At 46.3% G+C, this 21,491-nt stretch overlaps 1 protein-coding gene and 3 non-coding genes across 4 annotated transcripts; all 4 read right to left on the reverse strand.

Annotated features, from left to right (window-relative positions):
* Positions 1–2,842: 2,842 nt before the first annotated feature.
* On the reverse strand, positions 2,843–9,656 carry RPL13 (ribosomal protein L13). Its single transcript, XM_078879597.1, has 6 exons — positions 9,583–9,656; positions 8,024–8,149; positions 6,406–6,547; positions 4,994–5,167; positions 3,930–3,986; positions 2,843–3,064 (listed from the first exon to the last, which is right to left on the reverse strand). The coding sequence occupies exons 2-6, from the start codon at positions 8,125–8,127 to the stop codon at positions 2,900–2,902; spliced, it is 642 nt and encodes a 213-aa protein (XP_078735723.1). The 5' UTR covers positions 8,128–8,149; positions 9,583–9,656; the 3' UTR covers positions 2,843–2,899.
* LOC144949712 (small nucleolar RNA MBII-202) lies at positions 3,582–3,671 on the reverse strand. Its single transcript, XR_013640302.1, has one exon. It is a non-coding gene; the product is annotated as a small nucleolar RNA MBII-202 (small nucleolar RNA).
* On the reverse strand, positions 6,837–6,916 carry LOC144949711 (small nucleolar RNA MBII-202). Its single transcript, XR_013640301.1, has one exon. It is a non-coding gene; the product is annotated as a small nucleolar RNA MBII-202 (small nucleolar RNA).
* On the reverse strand, positions 8,481–8,559 carry LOC144949710 (small nucleolar RNA MBII-202). The gene has a single exon (XR_013640300.1). It is a non-coding gene; the product is annotated as a small nucleolar RNA MBII-202 (small nucleolar RNA).
* Positions 9,657–21,491: the final 11,835 nt, after the last annotated feature.

Here is a 21,491-nt window from a genome sequence, read left to right on the forward strand (position 1 = left end):
TTCATATTTTTGGTTTGCAAAGTGTCCGCTAGGGGGACCAAAGTTTGTGACGATGACTGGAAATGTAACACACAGCACTTAAAACACAGGATCCAGAGGCAGCCTCCGTTTGCTATGTGTGCTTTTATCTATCAATCGAAGTGAAATGCCGTGATTATGCCTTCTTACACGCTTCCGTGAAGATTTGTGCCAAACTTTACATGTTGAATATTCAGAATGTATCAAATTTTCGAACGCAGTGATTATTCTGTTTAAATTATTCAGTTTTTTAGTGTTCTTTTTATGAGCCGTTTAAGAAAAGTGGCTGAGAACCACTTTGACAATACAATAGTTAGTAACAGTGAATAATTTAAACACCAATGATCCGTGAATATTTAATAGCTTACTCTGTAAAGCACATTTCAGTTTGCTCGAATCAGTTTGCGCTTCCGACTGTTGCTTTTGGGATAATAAATATCAAATAAACTCAACGTTTGACTCACTTATGCTGAGTTGTGACTCGTTTTAAGAGAATTGTATGGTGGTGGTGATGCTGCTGCGGCGTTGGCAGTGGTGCAGAAACAACAAAAAGCTCAACACAATCGTCAATAAGTGGCCTCTATTTTTCCTGTTAAGGCCTCAGAGATATCGTGGATAACGTGTTCTTTTGCCTGTTCATGTGCCTATCCACGTCTAAAAAACTGTTCAGAAAACATTTAAATTAATGTCATTATATATGAGACCCTTTTTCATTAACTTTATCTAGACTGGAGGAATCATCTTCACTGGTATTAGTTTTAAATACAATGCATATTTACGACGGAAACCGGGAGACTTCACAATTCTGGCTAAGGGGCCGTCCATAAATGAAGTCACGCACCTGGGGGGGTGGGGGGCAGACATTTGTGACGATGTGTGACGAGGGGGGGGGGGTGAGAAATGCGCAACTTTGAATAGAAAACCGCTTATATATAAGCTCCTAGCTTGGTAGTGTCTCATTCTTCACCTGAAGACGGCTGCTTGCGTTGTAGCCGAAACGTCGTGAGAATGTTTTTATTTTATTATGTTTTCTTTTTATTATTTTATTACTTCCCTTCTACGTGACTTTACCGAAAGAAGTTCTACTTATTTAGAGCGTGCACGGCGGGTAGGACGGTGACGTCATGTCCCCCTGGGGTATTTAGGCGGGGACCCGTGACGTGTTGCAGGAGTCCGTGAAGATGGAAGTTGGAACCAGGGTAGTGGGGAAATTAGCGCCAGGATAGAGCAGCCTGTGTAAGTGCTAGAAATTCCCAGTACCCTTCCCTTGGTGTGTAGAGTGCGGCTAATAAGAGATGGGAACGTGTGCCTGCAGTTGGGAACAGCCCAGCCTCCGCCGAAGGCTAGAGGGTTAGAGCCCCACCTTGTCACCAGGCGGTGATGGGCGAGCCCCCGTCCGGGGCAGACGAGGGGAAGCCGTGCCGGGGGGTAAGAATAATGGGAGACAGTTCACGTGCATGCCAGAGTTCTGACGCGTACCTTAACGGGTGTAGGCGTCGGGTGTGGAGTGTAGGCAGCGAGTGGGCCGTACTCAGAATGTAAGCAGAATCGTGTGTGAAGAAGTGTGTTGAATAAAACTGGCGCAAGCCCTTACATGAAGCTCCGTCTGGATCTACAAGTCTCCAATGGTGTCAAGCTTAACCACACAACAAATGTAACTCATCAGGCCCTCACGGTGTAAACAAGTGCCAGCTCCAGCCCTTACTATCCACTCCGTCTCTCTACTGGCCTATGCACGTGCTTTGAAAAAAGGCTTTGCCCGAAACGTCGCCCAATTGTTTCATTTTAAGTTTTGCCTACTCTTGCGTCGCATTACGACGCTACTTGTTTTGAACTTCTTTCGCACCATACGTAGCTAATCGGAGGTGCGGGAAATGACAGTATCGCGGAGGTGCATTGTACGTGGTCAGAAATTATGGGAGAAAACGGAACCAGGGGAGATCACACAAACTCCTTGTAGATAGGAATCGAATCAGGGTGTCACGTGATGTTAAGGCACACGTCGTTACCACGGGGCGGTCTTGTCACACGTAGTAAATGTGGCCTACAGCGTCCTCTCGTGGGAGACATCGTACACTACAATAATCTTCAAACCTCATCTGTTTTGCCTGCATATTTGGACGGTCTTATGACCAGTTCACTCAGAACACCAAGTGGGTCTCGCAAGCCAAGCAGGTAGCAGCCTGGATATTCCCCGAATTGGCAACCGCGATGCACAACAGGTGTTATCGACTGCTTCGGGGCCATGTCAGAAGGTGGCATTGCAACATCATTTGTTGAACTGCATTTTCAGTCCGTGTTCCCCTGGATTCACAAACCCACAGTTGATCAACGTGCCAAAGTACCATCATTAAAAGCTACGACCTGTACGCATGTGGAGTCGGCCGTCAATGCTACACTCGGTTAAATGAAATTGTCAATGAGATGAGACGTAGACGCAAAGTGAAGGCAACACGGGGAGGGGGGGGGGGGTTACAAATGCACGAAACAAAACATGCGTGAAAACACGCAGAGCTGAAAAAAATACGACGTAAAATTAACTACGAGCATATCAGGAGCCACCACCATGGTGCTCTGAGAAGACATTTGAGGCAAATATTTAAAGGAAACTGAATCTTAAAGTTAAAATATGGAATTATGGATTTAAATGCAGCCAATTTTAGTCAATGGGTATCAACACAAATGAGAACAGGAAGTTAACGAAACTACCACGCAAACGAAGGCATCACCACATTGTCCCAAGCATTAGTTCATTGCAAATTAAATAAACCTTCAGACACCACCAAAACAACGTAGACAAATAAAAATCACGAAACATCCCAAGTGTCGAGCTGTGGTCTTTTATTGATCAAAATCCCGCATTACAGATCGAGTGACCCTCTCACTTCTTCTTGGGTTCAATACCGCCGTCCTCCGCCGCCTCCTTGGCGCGCTTGGCGCGGATGCCAAAGAGCCTGGCATGGCTGCGAGCCACGCGCAGGGTGACGAACGCCTTGAAGTTCTTCTCATCCTCCGTGATCTTGCGCGCCTTCTCCACCCTCTGGTGCTGTGGGACGAGAGTTTTGGTGGAAAGGAGATGGGGGGGGGGGGTGCGGGATGGGTTGGTATTTAATTAATTATAAGCAAACATATAAACATTGGATGTTACAATACGCATTGCCGTCTCTTCAGAAGACCTTTCCACCGTCTGAAAACACGGGGAATTTCACACGACTGGATAATTAAGTGCAATTTAATCTATATATAACATATGGTTGCTTCATCTTGTAGCTACCTATCCACATTGCCGTGAGTCGTTTTAAAAGAACTAGAGAGGCCATCTTTACAGGACACAACTGACACTTTGCAAATTTTTTATGAAGTTAATGCACCACTCATTAGTCTTTCTTCAAACTCATGACGAACAGCCACTAAGACAACCGAGGTGTAGCTAGAACGTAAGCACTGCCATTTGGGATGCATCGTCCTTTGAACTCTTAATGCAAAGTTACTGCTTTAACATCCGAAGCGTGAGCAAGTGCCACTTCTCGCTAGCATGTGTAGCCGTAGTGACTAGACTACAAAATGCCACTGCATCATCGGTCGTCAGACAAATCAGGGTTCAGACGGATTTTCATCAACGAGGTACAGAGATTCCGGAGAAGCTGTCATCACACGACCGATAAATGTCAGAGCAGTGGAAATAAACCGTTCATTTCGTCAAATAATCGAGCGAAATGCACTCGAGTTTACCCTAAACGAGGTGCTTTAAAAAAGCAGAACCCCTGACAAAATTACAAATAGGCACGAATGACAAAATGATGTGCAACAGATGTTACGGATGAACACTGCATGAAAGCACAAGTATATATACGACTCCGTTTGTATAGCTTTAGACACCACAAACATGACGATAATAGCAGCACACGTACCTGTGAAATCGGCATCACCGTTCCCTTCAGCTGTGTGGCCAGCTTGAGCTCCTCGGGCTAGAATGAGAGAAACAGAATCGGTGAGAGAGGCAACGTTTCACAAGACCACTTCTTGATCCATTTCACAAGATCCTTCAAAACACAGCGATTGCACCGCGTGTGAAAAGTAGCAAGAACAATTATAGAAAACGCGGCATGGCTCCCACTGCTGGAAAACAGCTGAAATACACCTTACATGATTGTTGCCATGGTGGAAAGGGAGGGGGGGCGCAACTGGTGTGTACATGCACAATCCTTGTGTCAATAAACTTGCTCCATGACATGATCAGCTAACAAGGCAAGACGTTATTTTAAAACCAACAAAGTTAACCTTTAAGCAGACATGCACTTTGAAACCTTCACCACCTTCAAACACATTTGTTTGAGAGTGGAACTGCATTTACATGCATATTTACATAGGGTGCAGAAACTCTTGGTGCATGGGAAAATGCTGCACCCAGCCTTAAATGCAGTTGACAAGGGAAATCTTCAGCTTAAGCATTAAACAAACTTCTAGCAAGGTGTGAAAGTCCACCGGCTTCACTCAGGACGTTAAATATCCCAACGCCATCAGCAAGGGTAGACCATTGTGTAATGGCATGATCCAAATTTGAAAAAAATTACATGCAAAATTAATACATGGCATATTCTTAGGTTTTTTTTGGTAAAGTCACGTAGGTAAAAAATTTAAATTAATAAAAGTAAAATATAATAAAAATCAAGACGTTTCGGAGTACAGCTATCGTGCTGTGACGGTTCCACCTGAAGACGGAAGCTTGTGTTGCCTCCGAAATGTCGTGATTTTTTTAAAATTAATTTTTTTACCTACATGACTTTACCGAAAAAACCTAAGAATATGAATCCTTGCAGTCACGAAAGCTTCAAATCTAGAATTAATACATGGCAATCATCACACCTCTCCCCAACTGCGAAAACATGGCAGGACTCTCCTGAAAACAGCCACGAGACTCTGCGAGGCTTTCCTGGGGAACCAAGCATAGTAATAATAACGAAGCAACACGCACCGAGCTGTCTCCCTTGGCAGGCTTGGCGGCCCTCTTGGGGAAGAGGATGAGCTTGGAGCGGTAGATCTTGAGACGCTGCACGTTGGCCTGCAGGGACTCTGTTGACTTGTTGCGCCGCCGGTGATCCACAGCGATGCCGATTGTGCGAGCCACCTTGCGGTTGATGCCGGCAGCCTGGAGAAAAAACACAAAGGGTTCCATATAAAGCAGTGTTCTTCATTGCAAGGCAGCCCCTGGTGGCCATGAGTGCAGCCCCTCACCAATGTATTACACTGGTCACTCTTTTTCTGGCATAAGGTATTCCAACGGTTTTTAAGGTAATTTTGGGGTGCCGATTCCAAATCGGGCATCAGTTTTTGTCTATCACATCAGGTTTTTGAGATATCAAATATTGCATTTTCAATAAAAACTGCAGAAGAAAAATATTAAATAAATGTGGATATCTACATAAAATGATATAAACACACGATCCTAAAAATACAGCACCATATTTTAACACTAAAGCAGTCACTGACTCGCAACAACTTGCAATCATAAGTGACGGAGTTAATTTAGGGTAAAATCAATGAAAATGGGTTATGCCGATAGCATAAAATGAGATGTGATAGAGCAAATCTGAGATCAGATTTGGAATCGGCACCCTGAAATTAGTCTAAAACAGCTGCAAAAGTCCAGGCCAGATTTTTTTTGTTGACCAGTTATCAATGAAAGTGCCTCCCTTTTGAAAATTAGCGAAGAACGCCGAGCAATAAAGCATTAAGCGACATGGCCGCAATGTTGTTGTACAAGCACAGACAACAATTTCTACATATGCCATATATACTCGAGATTTTTAACAAAGAAAAAATTGTCGGCTTACATTAAGGGAACTAAATGTGTTTTCTGGAAGAGATCACAAGTTTCATAGCCTTGGTATCCCCATCATGTGCTGATGAAGTTGAATTGAGAACATCTGGCTAGCTTTGCATGTGTTGTACATAGAGAAGTAAACACACATACAAACAAAATTTGAAGAACCGATTGACAGACTGTTGAAATCAGATGTTTATGGAAGTGTACAATACCGATGTCAGAAAACAAAACTTCAACAGATGGGTGCCATTCACATTTTCAGAAGCAAATTCCGCTTCATCCAACCCTGCCATGCTGGGGGATTTAACTGGTGACCTCTGGATTCCAAGTCCAGTGGACTAACCATTCCACCATGGCAGCTTCCCCCCAACATCTATGCAACAGGTGGTCAAAACAAAGCCATGAAAGCCCATTTAAATTTACCAAAATCACCAATACAATTTACTCCCTCTCAACCTTTTCCCATGTAAAAGGCAGAAACAGAGAGAAGTAAAGTTGGATGACCACCGAAGGGGGGGGGGGGGGGAGACGTGAAACGACAGACGCGCACAGGTGCTCACCTTCAGCTCCTCGAGGGAGAATCCGCGCCCGGAGCGCACCTTGGTGTGGTAACGCACCGTGGGGCAGCGCACGACGGGCCTGAGGTCACCTCCCACTGGCCTGGGGGCGATCTTCCGGGCCTTCGCAAGACGATTCTTGCGCCTATGGGACCACGCGCACAACTGCGTTGGTCAAACCTTGGTTGTTGATGATGGAACGTGGCTTGCAAAACCCATCGCCGGTTTTAGGAACTCACCTTTTTTTCTGATTTAACGCACGGCGCGCACTCATTACCTTGTATTTATATCGCAAGGTATAATCAAGGTATAATGGATGGTGACATGGTGCCCGCTGCAACTAAATATGTAAACAACAAAACTACAATTATAACAAATTGCTTTAAAACTACATCTTATAATAGTAGTGCATGCCACCATGGAGCAAGATAGTGGGTGGGTTTTACTGCTGTCAGACAAAAAGGGTTCGAGGGTATCATCAACAGATGTACAGAGATTCCGGAGAATGTCATCACCCAGCAGAAGATTGCCACCCCTTACCTTGAGTCCTACACTTCACAAGTAATTTATTTTAAATCGCTTTGCCGTTGCAGTGGTTACGAATTGTTGCAGTGGTTGAGTGCTCTGAAGAGAAAAACATGGTTCACCTAAACTGTCCCAGCTTGGTGTACAAGTGGAAATATTCACTCCAAAAATGGACAATGCCAACCTTTAAAAAAAACTATTTACTTTTATATGCACAAGCCCATTTCGACAAGTCGTATTTTTCAAGACCCTTAGCCATACAATCTGTGTAGGCCAATCATATAAATGGGTTTGATTCATAATCCGTAGAGGCTTTTGGGTTAGATCGCGTAAATATATGCGTCGTTAAAACCCACCACCACCCAACAGCCAACTAGTAAGGGTTGTCACGTAAACAGAACGTGCCAATTCGTCACTAGTACAGCACGGACTTAAAGAGACCAAAAATGTACTGTAAAAGACATTAGCAAACACGAATCACCAACGCGTGCTAAACACTTGTTAAGTAGTTTGGCCCTTTCAATTACAATATCGGTGCCACCGACCCAACATGCGCAGCGGGGGACTTGGTAACGTAGGTGGCGTGGTGGTGCAAGTCCAAGTAGGATCACGCTGTATTCCCATATGTCCTGAAGCAGAAGATTTTTGCTGGATCCAATCACATTTGCAAATTTGATTTGTAATTTTGATCATTACCTGTGTATCGATAGTCTAATTTTAATGCGCCATTTTATTGAGGGACTGTTATCTCGGTGGGGTCTGGGAGTGTGTTGTTGTTGCTTTCTGCTGCCTTGCCCAACAATAAATAAGACATGTTATTTATATTTAGTGACTTGCTTATCGGTTTTTTTTCTTTATTTAGCCCTATCGTTTCTGCTGTATTGTTTGCTGTTGTGACTCGCCGACTCCCCGTGCCCCGTACCGGACATCCGTGGACGAATTAAAGAGGGCTTCATAGCTAATCGGATTCCTCCTCCAGATTCGGACCCCGACGCGCGCCATGCGAAAACATGCGACACTCGGGTGGGCCCACTCTTTGGTTCTTTCGGTAAAGTCACGTAGGCCACGTGGCAACTCGGGTGACAGTATACCTCACCTGCGCTCCTTGCGGGCGGGCTGGTTGAACCACGTGCGCACCCTCTTCTGCCAGTCCTTGTGGAAATGCGCATTTGGGATCATGTTGTTCCGCTTGGGCGCCATGCTTGCGTTTTGTTAGTCGGCCCTGCGAAACCCACACAAACACGTAAATCCAACGTTCCTACCAAAGCGATTAGCTACGTCCGACGCGAAAGAAGTTCAACGTACAGTACATAGACTGGACTTAGGTTAAAACGAGCTTCATAGCTCATGGGATTCCTCCAGTATACATAAATATTATTCTGATACACGTAATGTGTTAAGGCAAAACACAACCACAGCTGGTCACGTGCTTAACACCATTTTGGTAACACCCACTCGTGCAGATGATTGTGTGTACATCCATGTACACACCAGCGTGACGGAGACTAAACCAAAAATTATGTTTTGGGCAAACTCGAAGAGCAAAGATAGTGGGTGGGTTTTACTGCTGTCAGACAAAAGGGTTCGATGGTATCATCAACAGATGTACAGAGATTCCGGAGAATGTCATCACCCAGCAGAAGATTACCACCCCTCATCGCCTACTCTCCAGGAGTTGCCCGTCAACCCACTAGTCAAAACCAGTGAAGATAAAGCCCCTTAACATTGCTCTCGTGCTCCTGCGGGCATTTAAAAAAAATCCCGCGGTAGCTTTAAGAACCCCCTCCAACCCCACGCGCGCCCATCCCAACATCAGCAGCGGCCACGGTCAATCCACTGCTGGACAAAGGGCCTCTCACCACACCAAAGTCAACGCCACAATCACAAGTTATTTATACCGAAGGAATCCTGATGAGCCATGAGCTTCCCCCCCCCCCACTACAGACGTCCAGGTCAGAACGTTACAAACGCACGGCTAGGATTTGCAGACGAGGTGTTACGAACACTCGAGATCCGTGCACGCATTTTGGCTGCCCACTCCCTCCCACGTCCCCTATTCTTCACCATCACAGCCAGCATGGATGATGGCATCTTCTAGCACCGCCGCGTGCCAAAGCCCGCGTACGTTTATAAAGTTTTGTCGTCGTTGTTAAACCCGCGTGGTACATCTAATGTACGTCTCCGCAACACGTGGGCGGCAACACGGTGGATTGAACCAGTGCTGCCCGAGTCGAGTTACTGTACGAAGGTTATCGCTTAAATCAATTCACGCAGATTCTGGCCTTACGATTCACTCTCGATTATCGTCTTTTTCCCCACGTTTCCCTCGCATATCACATGTCCGTCTCTTTTACGATTCAGCAAATCGAACCCACAGGAGACAGGACGGAAAATAAACTCGGAGAGCCCAACATTCACGATGCACGCACGAATCGATATCGCATGGAGGCAAAGCGAGGAGGGAAGAGAGAGGGAGGACGCGACACGTCTCCATCCAGCTCGCGCGAATCCCAACATCTCCCTTCATCCGCGCCGACCGCGCCGCTAAACGTCGCGGCTCCTTGAGCTCTCCGAGCGTGGCCGTGGCGCGGCGTGCGGAGCGCGGGCGACCGCGGATGGACGCCGATTGCGAAGGAGCCACGGAGCGCAACTCACCGCTGGCGAGAATGGCCGCGCCGGAAAAGGGACCCGCGCACGGAATTGTGGGGGGTTTAAGGCGTCGGTTTGGGATCACGCCCGAGCTATCGCGAGATTTGGGCCGAGGGCGCTTCTCGTGACGAGCAAGTCTCGCGAGACTTAATTGGCCCCGCCTTTAAAGGGACTGCGTTGCGAACCATGCAGGGTTTGCCATCGCATACAGGACCTGTCAATCCCTTATCAGATAAATTCAGACCTTATTGATCAACCCCGTGCCTCTTATAAATCTCAACGTTCATCCTATACACGAAACTATGCACTACACTATAAACTCCACTATACAGTACACTATACACTACACTATTATACACTACTATACACTACACTATACACTACACTACTACATGCCTGTCAACCCCTTATCATACCAATTCAGACCTTATTGGTCAACCCCGTGCCTCTTGTGAATCTCAACGTCCTATACACGCCACTATACACTAAACTATAAACTCCACTATACAGTACACTATACACTACACTGCTATACACTACACTATACACTACACTACTACATGCCTGTCAACCCCTTATAGAAATTCAGACCTTATTGATCAACCCCGTGCCTCTTATGAATCTCAACGTTCATCATATATACGACACTATACACTAAACTATAAAAGCTCATCAGCGAGCCCCATGACCACACAGCCCAGCTTCCACAACACAGAGCTCATCGGCGAGCCGACGACCACACAGCCCAGCTTCCACAACACAGAGCTCATCAGCAAGCCCACAAGCACACTGCCCAGCTTCCACAACACAGAGCTCATCAGCGAGCCCACAAGCACACTGCCCAGCTTCCAAAACACAGAGCTCATCAGCGAGCCCACGACCCCATTTCCCAGCTTCCACAACACAGAGCTCATCAGCGAGTCCACCACCACCCTGTCCAGCTTCCACAACACAGAACTCATCAGCAAGCCCCAGCACCACGCGGCACGGCTTCAACAGCACAGAGCTCATCAGTGAGCCCACAACCACACCGCCCAGCTTCCACAACACAGAGCTCATCAGCGAGCCCACAAACCACACCGCCCAGCTTTCACAACACATAACTCATCAGCAAGCCCCAGCACCACGCGGCACGGCTTCAACAGCACAGAGCTCATCAGTGAGCCCACAACCACACCGCCCAGCTTCCACAACACAGAGCTCATCAGCGAGCCCACAAACCACACCGCCCAGCTTTCACAACACAGAACTCATCAGCAAGCCCCAGCACCACGCGGCACGGCTTCAACAGCACAGAGCTCATCAGTGAGCCCACAACCACACCGCCCAGCTTCCACAACACAGAGCTCATCAGCGAGCCCACAAACCACACTGCCCAGCTTCTACAACACATAACTCATCAGCAAGCCCCAGCACCACACGGCACGGCTTCAACAGCACAGAGCTCATCCGTGAGCCCACAACCACACCGCCCAGCTTCTACAACACATAACTCATCAGCAAGCCCCAGCACCACACGGCACGGCTTCAATAGCACAGAGCTCATCCGTGAGCCCACAACCACACCGCCCAGCTTCCACAACACAGAGCTCATCAGCAAGCCCCACCACCACACGGCACGGCTTCCACACCACAGAGCTCATCAGCGAGCCCACCACCACACTGCCCAGCTTCCACAACACAACTCATCATCGAGTCCACAACCACCCTGACCAGCTTCCATAACAGAGCTCATCAGCAAGCCCACGACCCCATTTCCCAGCTTCCAAAACACATAGAGCTCATCAGCAAGCCCCACCACCACATTGCCCAGCTTCCGTCTTCCACGGCTAGAATGGGCAGCACTTGTCCGGTTCGACACAAACCACAGAAAAATCGGACGCCTAATGCACAAGTGGAAGATCAAAGCCTGTCTTGATCTCCTGTGCGGGACTGCGGCTATGATCTGAAAACCATGGACCACATTACATCGCACTGCCCCAGTTTACATTTAAAGGTCCTGGGTGAGAGGATGTATCTGCAGTTCACCGACTCTCAAAACAATGAAATAGTTACATCACTGAGAGGGGAATTTCTATTAGACTAATACATTTGAAAGTTAATCTTAATTGTCCACACAAAAGAGTGTAGGATTTACGGGTCTTTACAGACAGGGCAATGCGTATCCACCCATTTAGGTCACATTGTATAGGCGGGAGTGACTTGTGTGACTCTGCCTCAGTGTTTCGATTTAAAGCTTTCGTGGCTGCAGGGATTCATCTTCTTGGTTCTTTCGGTAAAGTCACGTAGAATGCTTGCGTTGTGGCCAAAACGTCGTGAGAAATATTTTATTATTTTATTATTTCCATTCTACGTGAATTTACCGAAAGAACCAAGAAGATGCCTCAGTGTTCTTCACTCATTTTCAGAGCGGGGGTGGCGGGGGGGGCACTTTCGCCGATAACTCTTCATTTTATTTTACCATGGAAGGCCCACTGAGCCACACCGATCTTTTTCAGAAGCGACCTGGCTATCACGAATGATAGCTCAACGAAGACACGAGTGTGTGCGGGCCGCCAAGCATTTGAAACAATTGGGGGGTTTGACAGCAGCGCGATTATGATGGGAGGGTGGGGGGTGTTGTCACGTGTTGTGTATTGTCGGGGGCCGCACGTAAGGCCCACCAGTGGTCTGCGGGCCTCGCAATGCAGAGCACTGCTCTACCCTGTTTCGCAACCTCCGTAGTGAGCAGCAGATGGCAGTGCAGCATTATCCATTGTCCTGCATTGCACACCACCCGCACATGCTCACCGCCTTTGTAAGCCAGCAACAACCAGAGAGAATTGTGCAGTATGGTTAATCTTATTGTTTCTTTCGGTAAAGTCACGTAGAAGGGAAATAATAAAATAATAAAATATAAAACATTATAAAATAATTCTCACGACGTTTCGGCCACAACGCAAGCAGCCGTCCTCAGGTGAAGAACAGGTCTGTCGGGAAGACAGCGTCTGAGGACGGCTGCTTGCGTTGTGGCCGAAACGTCGTAAGAATTATTTTATTATGTTTTATTATTTATTATTTTATTATTTCCCTTCTACGTGACTTTACCGAAAGAACCAAGAAGATGAATCCCTGCAGTCACGAAAGCTTTAAATCGAAATTCAGTATGGTTAAGTTACCCCCATGACCGACAGTTTCTCGGTCGTGGTGGCCTTTGTCAAGCAGTAACTTGACAATAGGGTTGTACATGTAGATTATTATAAACGGATACATTCTGGATCCTGCATTGATGGGATACTATAAACTTTTTTTTTTATTTTACCAGGTAAGGTCCACTGGGCTATATAGCTATTTTTCAGAAGTGACCTGGCCACAAATGAAAGCTCAACGAAGTGGCTTATCATGTGGACATTTATAGCAGCCAGATGTTCTAAACGCATGTTGGTTCTAAATGTGGAGGGAAAAACCCAGAAGGACCCGGAGAAAATGTCACGCGGCCACAGGGAGAGAGAGACACTCAAACTCCAAATATTCAACAGCCGTCAGTGTAGGGATCGAACCCTCGACCTCCTGCATACCAGGCGAGGGAGTTGACATCTCGCCACCGCAGCGATTAAATGTTGATGGTGGCCCCTAGATACAACCCGAATGGCAATTTACCACAGGGAAGGTGCAACCCAAATAAGGGGATACATATTACTCGACATATATAAGTGGACGACTGCGGTGGAATGCATCAGTGATTGAACAATTGTTATTAGTATTATTTTTGTGCTTATTGTTTGCAATAATGGCCAATCGTGCCCTAAAAAAACATCAAATGGGATATCTCTCGCAGAGAAGTACAACGCTTCACATGAGAGAACAGTCCATAGCAGTGGATGCCACAGAGCCATCTCTGACATCCCTTCACGTGATCCCGAGGCTATACAATAGGGGCAGCACTTTCCTACCCCGATGACAGTCAAACCGATCATTTTCAATCTAAGAGGTGGAATTTTGCCAAATTAAGTACTGTACAGTATAAAAGGAATTTTAATGTAAATATGTTTTTTTGGTGTGTGTGTGTGTGCAGTCATTGGTGACCGGACCGAGACCATCATTATTAACTCACCATGAACTCTCAGCACTCGAGAAACCGATTGAATCGCGGACGACATCCTGAAATCGAACCCAGGATCTCAGCGTTGCCAGGCTCAGCGCTCTGACCTCTGAGCCACCCGGCGCCCTCCTCATTAAAGTGTCTTCAATATCCGGTCGCCCCTTCTCCTCTCTCGCCTACTCCTCCCCCCCACAACCGCATTTTTTACCGAGCAAGCTGGCACACACGCCTAGCTCCAACTATGCTGTCATACACTCACGTTAATCACGTTAATCCTCACAATCATGAGCCACGCACAGCAGATTCACAAATGTCCCCTTGGGGGCCCTGTTAGAGGGGTGGGTTATATATATTAAAAAAGAAGAGAACACATGGGACTGCGAAGTAAAAATGCATGACATGGCATGATGTGATTGTTTGGCGGTTTAAGAAGAAGCCCCCCTAGGGAAGCATTCGGTGGTTTGAGCCCGCTGGCTGAGAAGGTGGAGGCTGCGTGGATGTCTTCACCTCACCCTGCGGTCGTGCGGCTTTGCAACAAAAAAAATCGCATGACATCACCCGCGTGGAACGCGGCTCGCTGCAGCCGCGGAGCCCACGTGCGTGTGATGTCCGTGGCGCTCTCTCAGTTCGCTATCGGAGCACGAGGCACAGTGTTCACCACCACTAACACACTCGTTTCTGTGTTTGCGAATTCAACCCAGGCACACAAGAATTGTCACGCTACGTGATTAAACACGTGCATGTGGTGACACGGCGTTGGTCGTGGTGCACAAGCGCAAATAACTAAAACACAAATCAACACAAATAAAAAAAAGCCGCTGCTGCTGCGAGGATGACCAGAGTTCGCGTATTGATGCTCCTTGAGGAGGTCAGCGAGGTATCGTAGTCCATTTGTGGCAAGCACTTTGTGTGTAATGGGTGCATGGTGGCTCTCCCCCGCCCGCCACTTAACCAACTTGCACTGACGAACACGGTGAAGCAGACACGGCATGGGGAGGCGTTCAACCATCCTGGTTGGACAAAGATCTCATATTGAATACTTCAATTTTAATTCAATTGCAGAGGAAGCATGGCATGGGGTTATTCCATTGATGATATGCTTTTCATAACGAATGCCACAAAATCAGTGCTGCCACTGTCTCCCATCCGGCCAAGCCTTAGAACACGCTCAGGTGTGGCAGTGAACAGAACTTCTGTATTCTGGGAATGCCTGTGGTGGGCCTGGCTTCTATGGGCTCATCACGCCAGCAAGCCACATCACGTCCACGCCAGGGCTTTTTACAAAACTAAAAAAAATTTAACCGACAGTAGTGAATATGAGACTATTTTTAACAGATTATATCATACAGCCTTTGCCTCGAAGAAGGAACGTCCTTTGCCGGTCTGCGTGCCCTGGCATTTGCGCAGAATCAATCCATGTAGCAGCCCTCTCTTGTGAATCCACTGCTGGATGAGAGCCTAGCAGCAACGCCGTGCGGATCACGGGAGTTATTTGACCATACTTCACCATCAAGGTCAGCGCGGGTTGGTGAATGAGAACATATATCCGGAAGCATAGACGTACAGTACAACAATTTATGTTTTTTCTCGCACTGCTTTCTGCTGCCCACAACGTGACCCCGCAACAGCCGATAGCACCTGTTTTACGCACGGTGATCACCCCATCCAATCACCATCTGAGTCTCATTTACCTTAACCCCCTGGGTGATGTGGTCATAGGCACGATCAATAGACGTACCGATGCATGCATTGCTCCTGAGATTATTTAGATTATTTCGGGGCTATAATTGCCCAAATGACGGGGCCACTTTGTCTAGCTACCATTTGTGGTCAGGTGTCTTCTGAAAAATAAGTTAATATCTTAGTGGGCTTTGCCTGGTAGGGAGGGGATGGTTTAGTTTTATTTGTACGTGTTTTGTTTACCTTTATTGTACTTTGCACTACTATCATGTTTGTACTGTTTGTTGTTGTAACGTTCTTATCGGCCCTCACTGGACATCTGTGAAAAAGAGCTTCATAGCTCATCAGATTCCTCCAGTATAAACAAATATTCTGATTAATAAGAGATACGTCTGTGTGTGTAGCCTGTGCACGGTGAATGTCCACATTGCCACAAAAAATCATGCGGTTACCGGTAATGCACCCACCCCCCCCACACGCAATTTTTACAGCCCGAGTATAAACACAAGGCGAGCGGAATGGCGAGGGCTAACAGGACTTATATAGCAACCTCATACATATTTCACCAGCGTATACATTCAAACACAACCGGACACAGGCACACAAAAATGTATCATTCCGGGAGTGGGACTCGGCAAGACGGTGTCAAGAAGTTCATCTCGAGCAGAGAGAACGGCGGTGCAAGAATTCTAGATTTGAAGTTTTCGTGACTGCAAGAATTCATACTCTTTAGTTTTTTCGGTAAAATCACGTAGGTAAAAAAATAAATTAAATGTATAAAAATAAATTAAATTTATTTAAAAAAATTACCTACGTCACTTTACCGAAAAAACCAAAGAGGGTGGTGTCAAGAAGTTCATCCCGAGCAGAGAGCGCGGCGGTGCAACTGGCGCCATCGATGAACCCGTGCCCTCGGGACGAGTCAGCCTGCCACGTGCTCTTTGAAGATTTTTATTTATTTTTACTGGAGCAATCCGATGAGTTATGAAGCTTTTTAGGCACCTTGTTGTCTCTCGTGTTTGGCTTTTCATAAAATATATATTCAGACATATTCAATGTGTAGCAATGCACAATGTTTATTTAAAAGTACAACTATTTAACCCTCCCCCAAAATGTAATTCAGCCTCCCTAAAAAAAATACCTGCTGCACATATAAGTGGTCACGATTCACTTTAACAATGTATTTCATTGATGTATAATTAATTGAGCTGCAATATATATTTTCTGTTATTGTGTTTTCATAAATGTAAAGCCAGCTGGGCCAGGATTGGGCAACACCGAGCCCACGTTTCACCCACGGAAACTGAAAAGCAGCACAGGCTTAGCATAACTAACTTAACATTAAACTACACAATAACATATTTAAGAATCACAATTAAGAGACAAACAACATATATCCTATTAACATTACAATATATGTTTTTACTTAAAATGTCATTTATAGTCATAATTAAACCATCTTATAACCAGATCCTATTTGAGCCTTTTTTGTAGTGGTGAATTATTGTGCACCCAATTGCTAGAACCCGCTAATCGGAGGTGTGGGGCAAAGACAAACAACTAAACACACACACAAAATTATAAAAAACACGAGTTTTCAATCTAGATAATTTTAAAGCACATAGCGCCAGTGGCTTCCTAAAATCGGAAGAGCGTTCCAGACGGCCGCTGAGAAGCGCATCTGAAAGGACGCGCCATTGCGTGATCGTCATTGTTTAATGGCTCAGCCAAAAGCCGCCAATGCTGCTGCTGTTGCTGCGAGGATGACAACCGTAGTTCGTGGGATGATGGTTGATGCGCCTTGCCAAGATTAGCGAGATAAGGGTTACGGACGATGGCCTCAGACACAAGGAACTACAATGCACTTCTTTAAGAAATGCTGGTGCCGGTTTTGCATAACGCGCAAAGCATTATTATACACTGTTATTATTGCTACTACACACTTTTATTGATCCCCCCACCCCCCCCAATATTCAAATACTGTATGCTCAAAATGTCCCCCCCAATATATTGCAGTAAAATATATTTATGTTTACATGATTGTGGTTATGGTTGTACTTTATTAATCCCGAATCTCTGCCATTACATACAATGAAATAAGAAAAGGTAAAAAAAGAAAAAACTGAAATGTAATACAATACACTACTAGACATTATTGTAAAAAAATAAATAAAAAGTCCATCCTATGTGTTAGGGAATTAAAAAAATATATTTTAGGCAGGAAATTAGTTTTCAAATTTAGATTTTTTTTTCGGGGGGGGGACCCCCAGACCCCCTGGAAGATTTGGTCCCCCCCAATGTTGACTCCATGGCTACGGCCTTGCTTGAGCATATTGGCACAAGACAGAGGAGAGTGGAAACAAATGACGACAAACGGGCAGGGCCGGATTGAGGTTCTTGTAGGCCCCAGGCACTTCTCTTTAATAGGCCTTTCGTGATCACTTTTATAAGTTGGTACTGCTGCTCCATGGTTACGACTACCTCCGCTCTAACTCTTTTCTTTCACGCGTAGGACAACGCCGCCTTTGTCTTCCCTTGCACTACTCTCTATTGAGGATGAGATTGTGCGAAAAAATAAGCACTTTGAAGATGTTATTGTTAATTTTGCAATGAAAAAAAATTCTCGAAAATGTCATCTCCGGTATTAATTTCTCTTACCTTGTGAAAAACAACGATTGACATGACTCTGCCTCTTTATTTACACACTGTGCTTATCCTTGCTATATACATATATATTTTTTCAAGAAGATGTCTTGGTTTAAAAAAGTTGTTATACAAACAACAAAAACGTGGTCATTTGTTTTCGTAGGCCCTTTAGTTTTTACAGGCCCTAGGCACGATACCTACTGTGCCTATTGGATAATAGAGACCCCGACTCTGGGCTATCGTGATGATGATGATGCTGCTGGTGACATTTCTGTGTAGAGGGCGCTGTGGGTCTTGCCGTGAAAGTCCCACAAAGATTCTGCTGCTGCTGCGGTGGGTTTTCACAATCTCGTTTCCTAGCAATGAGACTGCCCCCAGCCCTCGCCGGACAAGACCCCGTTGTCGCGTGTGACACACCGCCCAAATATGCACCTACAAAAAAAGCCGCAGGTGTTTGTTTTTCTTAGTTTCTGGAGTCGCATTCCTTTAAATCTCAACACTACCCCCACCCCCTTGACTCGTGGTTCGTTGAGGATGTTTGTAAAACTGTCTGTCACACAGAGGGACTTAACAAAAAGCGGTTTAAGTTGGTTTACATCAGCTGTGAGCGATGCAATTGATGGTCACTTTTTCAGCAGAGATCTAACGATACCAACAATATCGATTGAGGATCAATGCTTTTTTTTGGTATTCGTATGTGTTGTATGTTATGGGTTCACGTGACCTCTGCGTATAGCACTTGGGTCACGACCTTCATGACAAGGTTAAACAAATTAAGAATCGTTTATCGAATTGGTTTTGGGATCTTGAATCGCTACAATTGTGTTTTTTTGTCATGCCCCTCTTCCCCCCACCGCCCCCCCACACACCCCCTCAATGTCACGAGCCGAATAACTCACTGTAGACTCTCGCAGAGCAGCGCGACTCTCAGCGCTAGCCAACGGCTCCACACGGAAGCAGTTGTCACAGAGCTACATCTGAGATTTCTTTCAAGTGACCTTTGTACCGCAATGTAGAGTGGAAACACACCTCTCCACGTGCTCTGCGAATGAGAGTAATCTAAGTCTTTGTGACAGTCACACCGATATATATATATTTTTTATCAAAGCTGGAATATAGCCAAATTAAATGGAGTACCGAAATTCAATGTGTGTGTGTATGTGCAGTCATTGGTAACCGGGTTGGATACCATCAACTTAGCTACACTTGTAACCTCGGTTTAATCGTTTAACAGCTGGAAACATGGGTTCGAATCCAGGATCTTAGTGGTGCCAGCTCATCGCTATGACGTCCGAGCCACCTGGCTACAACTCTGTAATTTAATCACGGGGTTGAAAATACATCACTATAAGAACGCCAGCTCATTGGTTGTTGAGTAAAAAAAAGAGGTAATTGGATGAGGGTACTGGGTCTGGAAGTGTCGTCCTTTGGTGCTGATTATAAACGTTCAGTATTGGCTCACGTCCCTTCAATTATACATTTCGAATTGTGGACGGCCCCGTTTGCAAATTTGACAAAAGGGACAAACAAACACCCTTATGCCAGTGATACAGACGACTCAATTATCCGTGGGCGGGTTATCCGGGTTGTGGATTAACCATACGTGCTTCATTTAAAAAAAAATAAACCTAAATATCTTCATACGCGCCGGTATAATTAGTATTAGCTGCTCCCCACTCGTTGAGGTTCAGCGACTGAGCTCCCACGTGACCGCAAACATTTCAGAAAGTAAACCGATTACGTTAAGAAGCAATACAAACAGATGACGCGTCTTAGACATTCACCCCCCCCCATTCTACTGAGCTAAACAGTGAATACCTGCGAATATAGCTTTTAAATGACAAGTTTAGCATGATGCGTGTTTTATCTGGGCCACCACTTTCCCACCCCATTACACCTGATTTTAAATCCCTGTTGGGCTTAATGCCCAAATGAACCACGATACCTCCCTGATCGCGTCAAGGGGAGCATACACCATCATCACACCAACTCCGACCATCCTCACAGCGGCGGCTTTTGGCTGCTGGCCATCGAACAAAGACGGTCAGACCGCATCGCGCGCTTTCAGATGCGCTCCTGCGGCCGTCCGATATTAGAAAGCCATTGGAGTTACGCACTTTAAAGTCGAGATTGAACCCTCATTTCTTTAGAACAGTTTTTTTGTGTTTCGTTTGTTTGCCTTCCCCGACACCCCGCTATTAGCACGGTTGGCTCCGTACGGTGCGAAAGAAGTTCAACATACATACACAAAATGCGTGCAGGGCGGAATAACCGCAAACAAGCACTCGGTTCTACACAGTCACCGTGCTAGCACAGTGCAGAGTGGCCGAGCAATACCTACTTCATCTCACTCGAGATAGACGGGAATAGGGCCTTCGAACAACGAAAAACAGATGCATCTGGTGTCACGCAATAAGAAGAGCACTGGCCCTTCGCAGATACGAGGATTTGCGGACAGGAATTTGACAGATAAGCGATAAGTTGAAGCTTACAAGGGCACTTGGTGTGGAGTGTGTGACGAGGGGTGAGCTTGGGCCAGTCAAGCCACACGATGTGGTGACGAGGTTCCCTTCTCTCTGGGATCAACTCAGGGTCCCTGCTAAAGGACACTGGATGCTCTCCCGTGACCCCGACGCCTGCATGTTCCATCATCACACCTGGTGGCGTATCCCTCCCTCTTCTAGCAGTTAACATCCTCCGCCATCCGTCTTCGTTGCTCCCATCACCCCCTGTCATCCCATATCATCGAATTACATCCCTTGCCTGGTATGCAGGATGTCGTGGTTTCGATCCCGACCCTGAACGCCTGTTGTATATTTGGAGTTTGTACGCCTCTCTCTCTGTCTCTCTCCATGGTCGCGTGGATTTTTCTCCGGGCCCTCCGGTTTTTTCCCTCCACATTTAGAATCAACATCACGCGCCTAGAGCATTGGGCTGCTCTATATGTCCACGTGATGATAAGCCACTTTGTTGTGCTATAACTTTTGGTCAGGTTGCTTCTGCAAAGTCAAGTGAGCCATACCTGGCAGGGTTAAAAAAATAGTTTATAGTTTTTATTGTATCGCATCAATGCAGGGTTATATTTTTATAGTTTACATAACCCCCCTCCATCCATCACCCCACTTATCGTACCTCTCTACAGCTTCCCACTCCATTCCGCATCAAATTCTCCCCACCTAATATCCCCCCCATCATCATCATACTCTCCGTAATCTCTCTCTATCCCAATCCTACTCCCACCACCACCTCTCCCACCGCCCACCCTCCCAACGACCCAGAATCATCTCCCTCCCAACTCTCCCGATAAATTCCCCCCTCCCAACGACCCAGAATCATCACCACCCCTCCCAACGTCCCAGAATCATCTCCCTCCCAACTCCCTCGATTCATCACCCCCCCAACGACCCAGAATCACCCCCCCTCCCAACTCTCCCGATTCATCTCCCACCCCTCCACGCATCCACCCAACGCCAACCCCGGCCACGTGACCCGTCCGCGAGCGCGCGAA

The sequence above is a fragment of the Lampetra fluviatilis genome, chromosome 54 (genome assembly GCF_964198595.1).
Source record: "Lampetra fluviatilis chromosome 54, kcLamFluv1.1, whole genome shotgun sequence".
Lineage (NCBI taxonomy): Eukaryota > Metazoa > Chordata > Hyperoartia > Petromyzontiformes > Petromyzontidae > Lampetra > Lampetra fluviatilis.

Coding starts and splice junctions, on each gene's coding strand:
- RPL13 (XM_078879597.1), bottom strand. CDS start 8,127: ATGGCGCCCAAGCGGAACAACATGATCCCAAATGCGCATTTCCACAAG. Junction 6,548..8,023: donor CCCGCCCGCAAGGAGCGCAG/GTGAGGTATACT, acceptor GTGGTCCCATAG/GCGCAAGAATCGTCTTGCGA. Junction 3,987..4,993: donor CTGCCAAGGGAGACAGCTCG/GTGCGTGTTGCT, acceptor CTCTCATTCTAG/CCCGAGGAGCTCAAGCTGGC.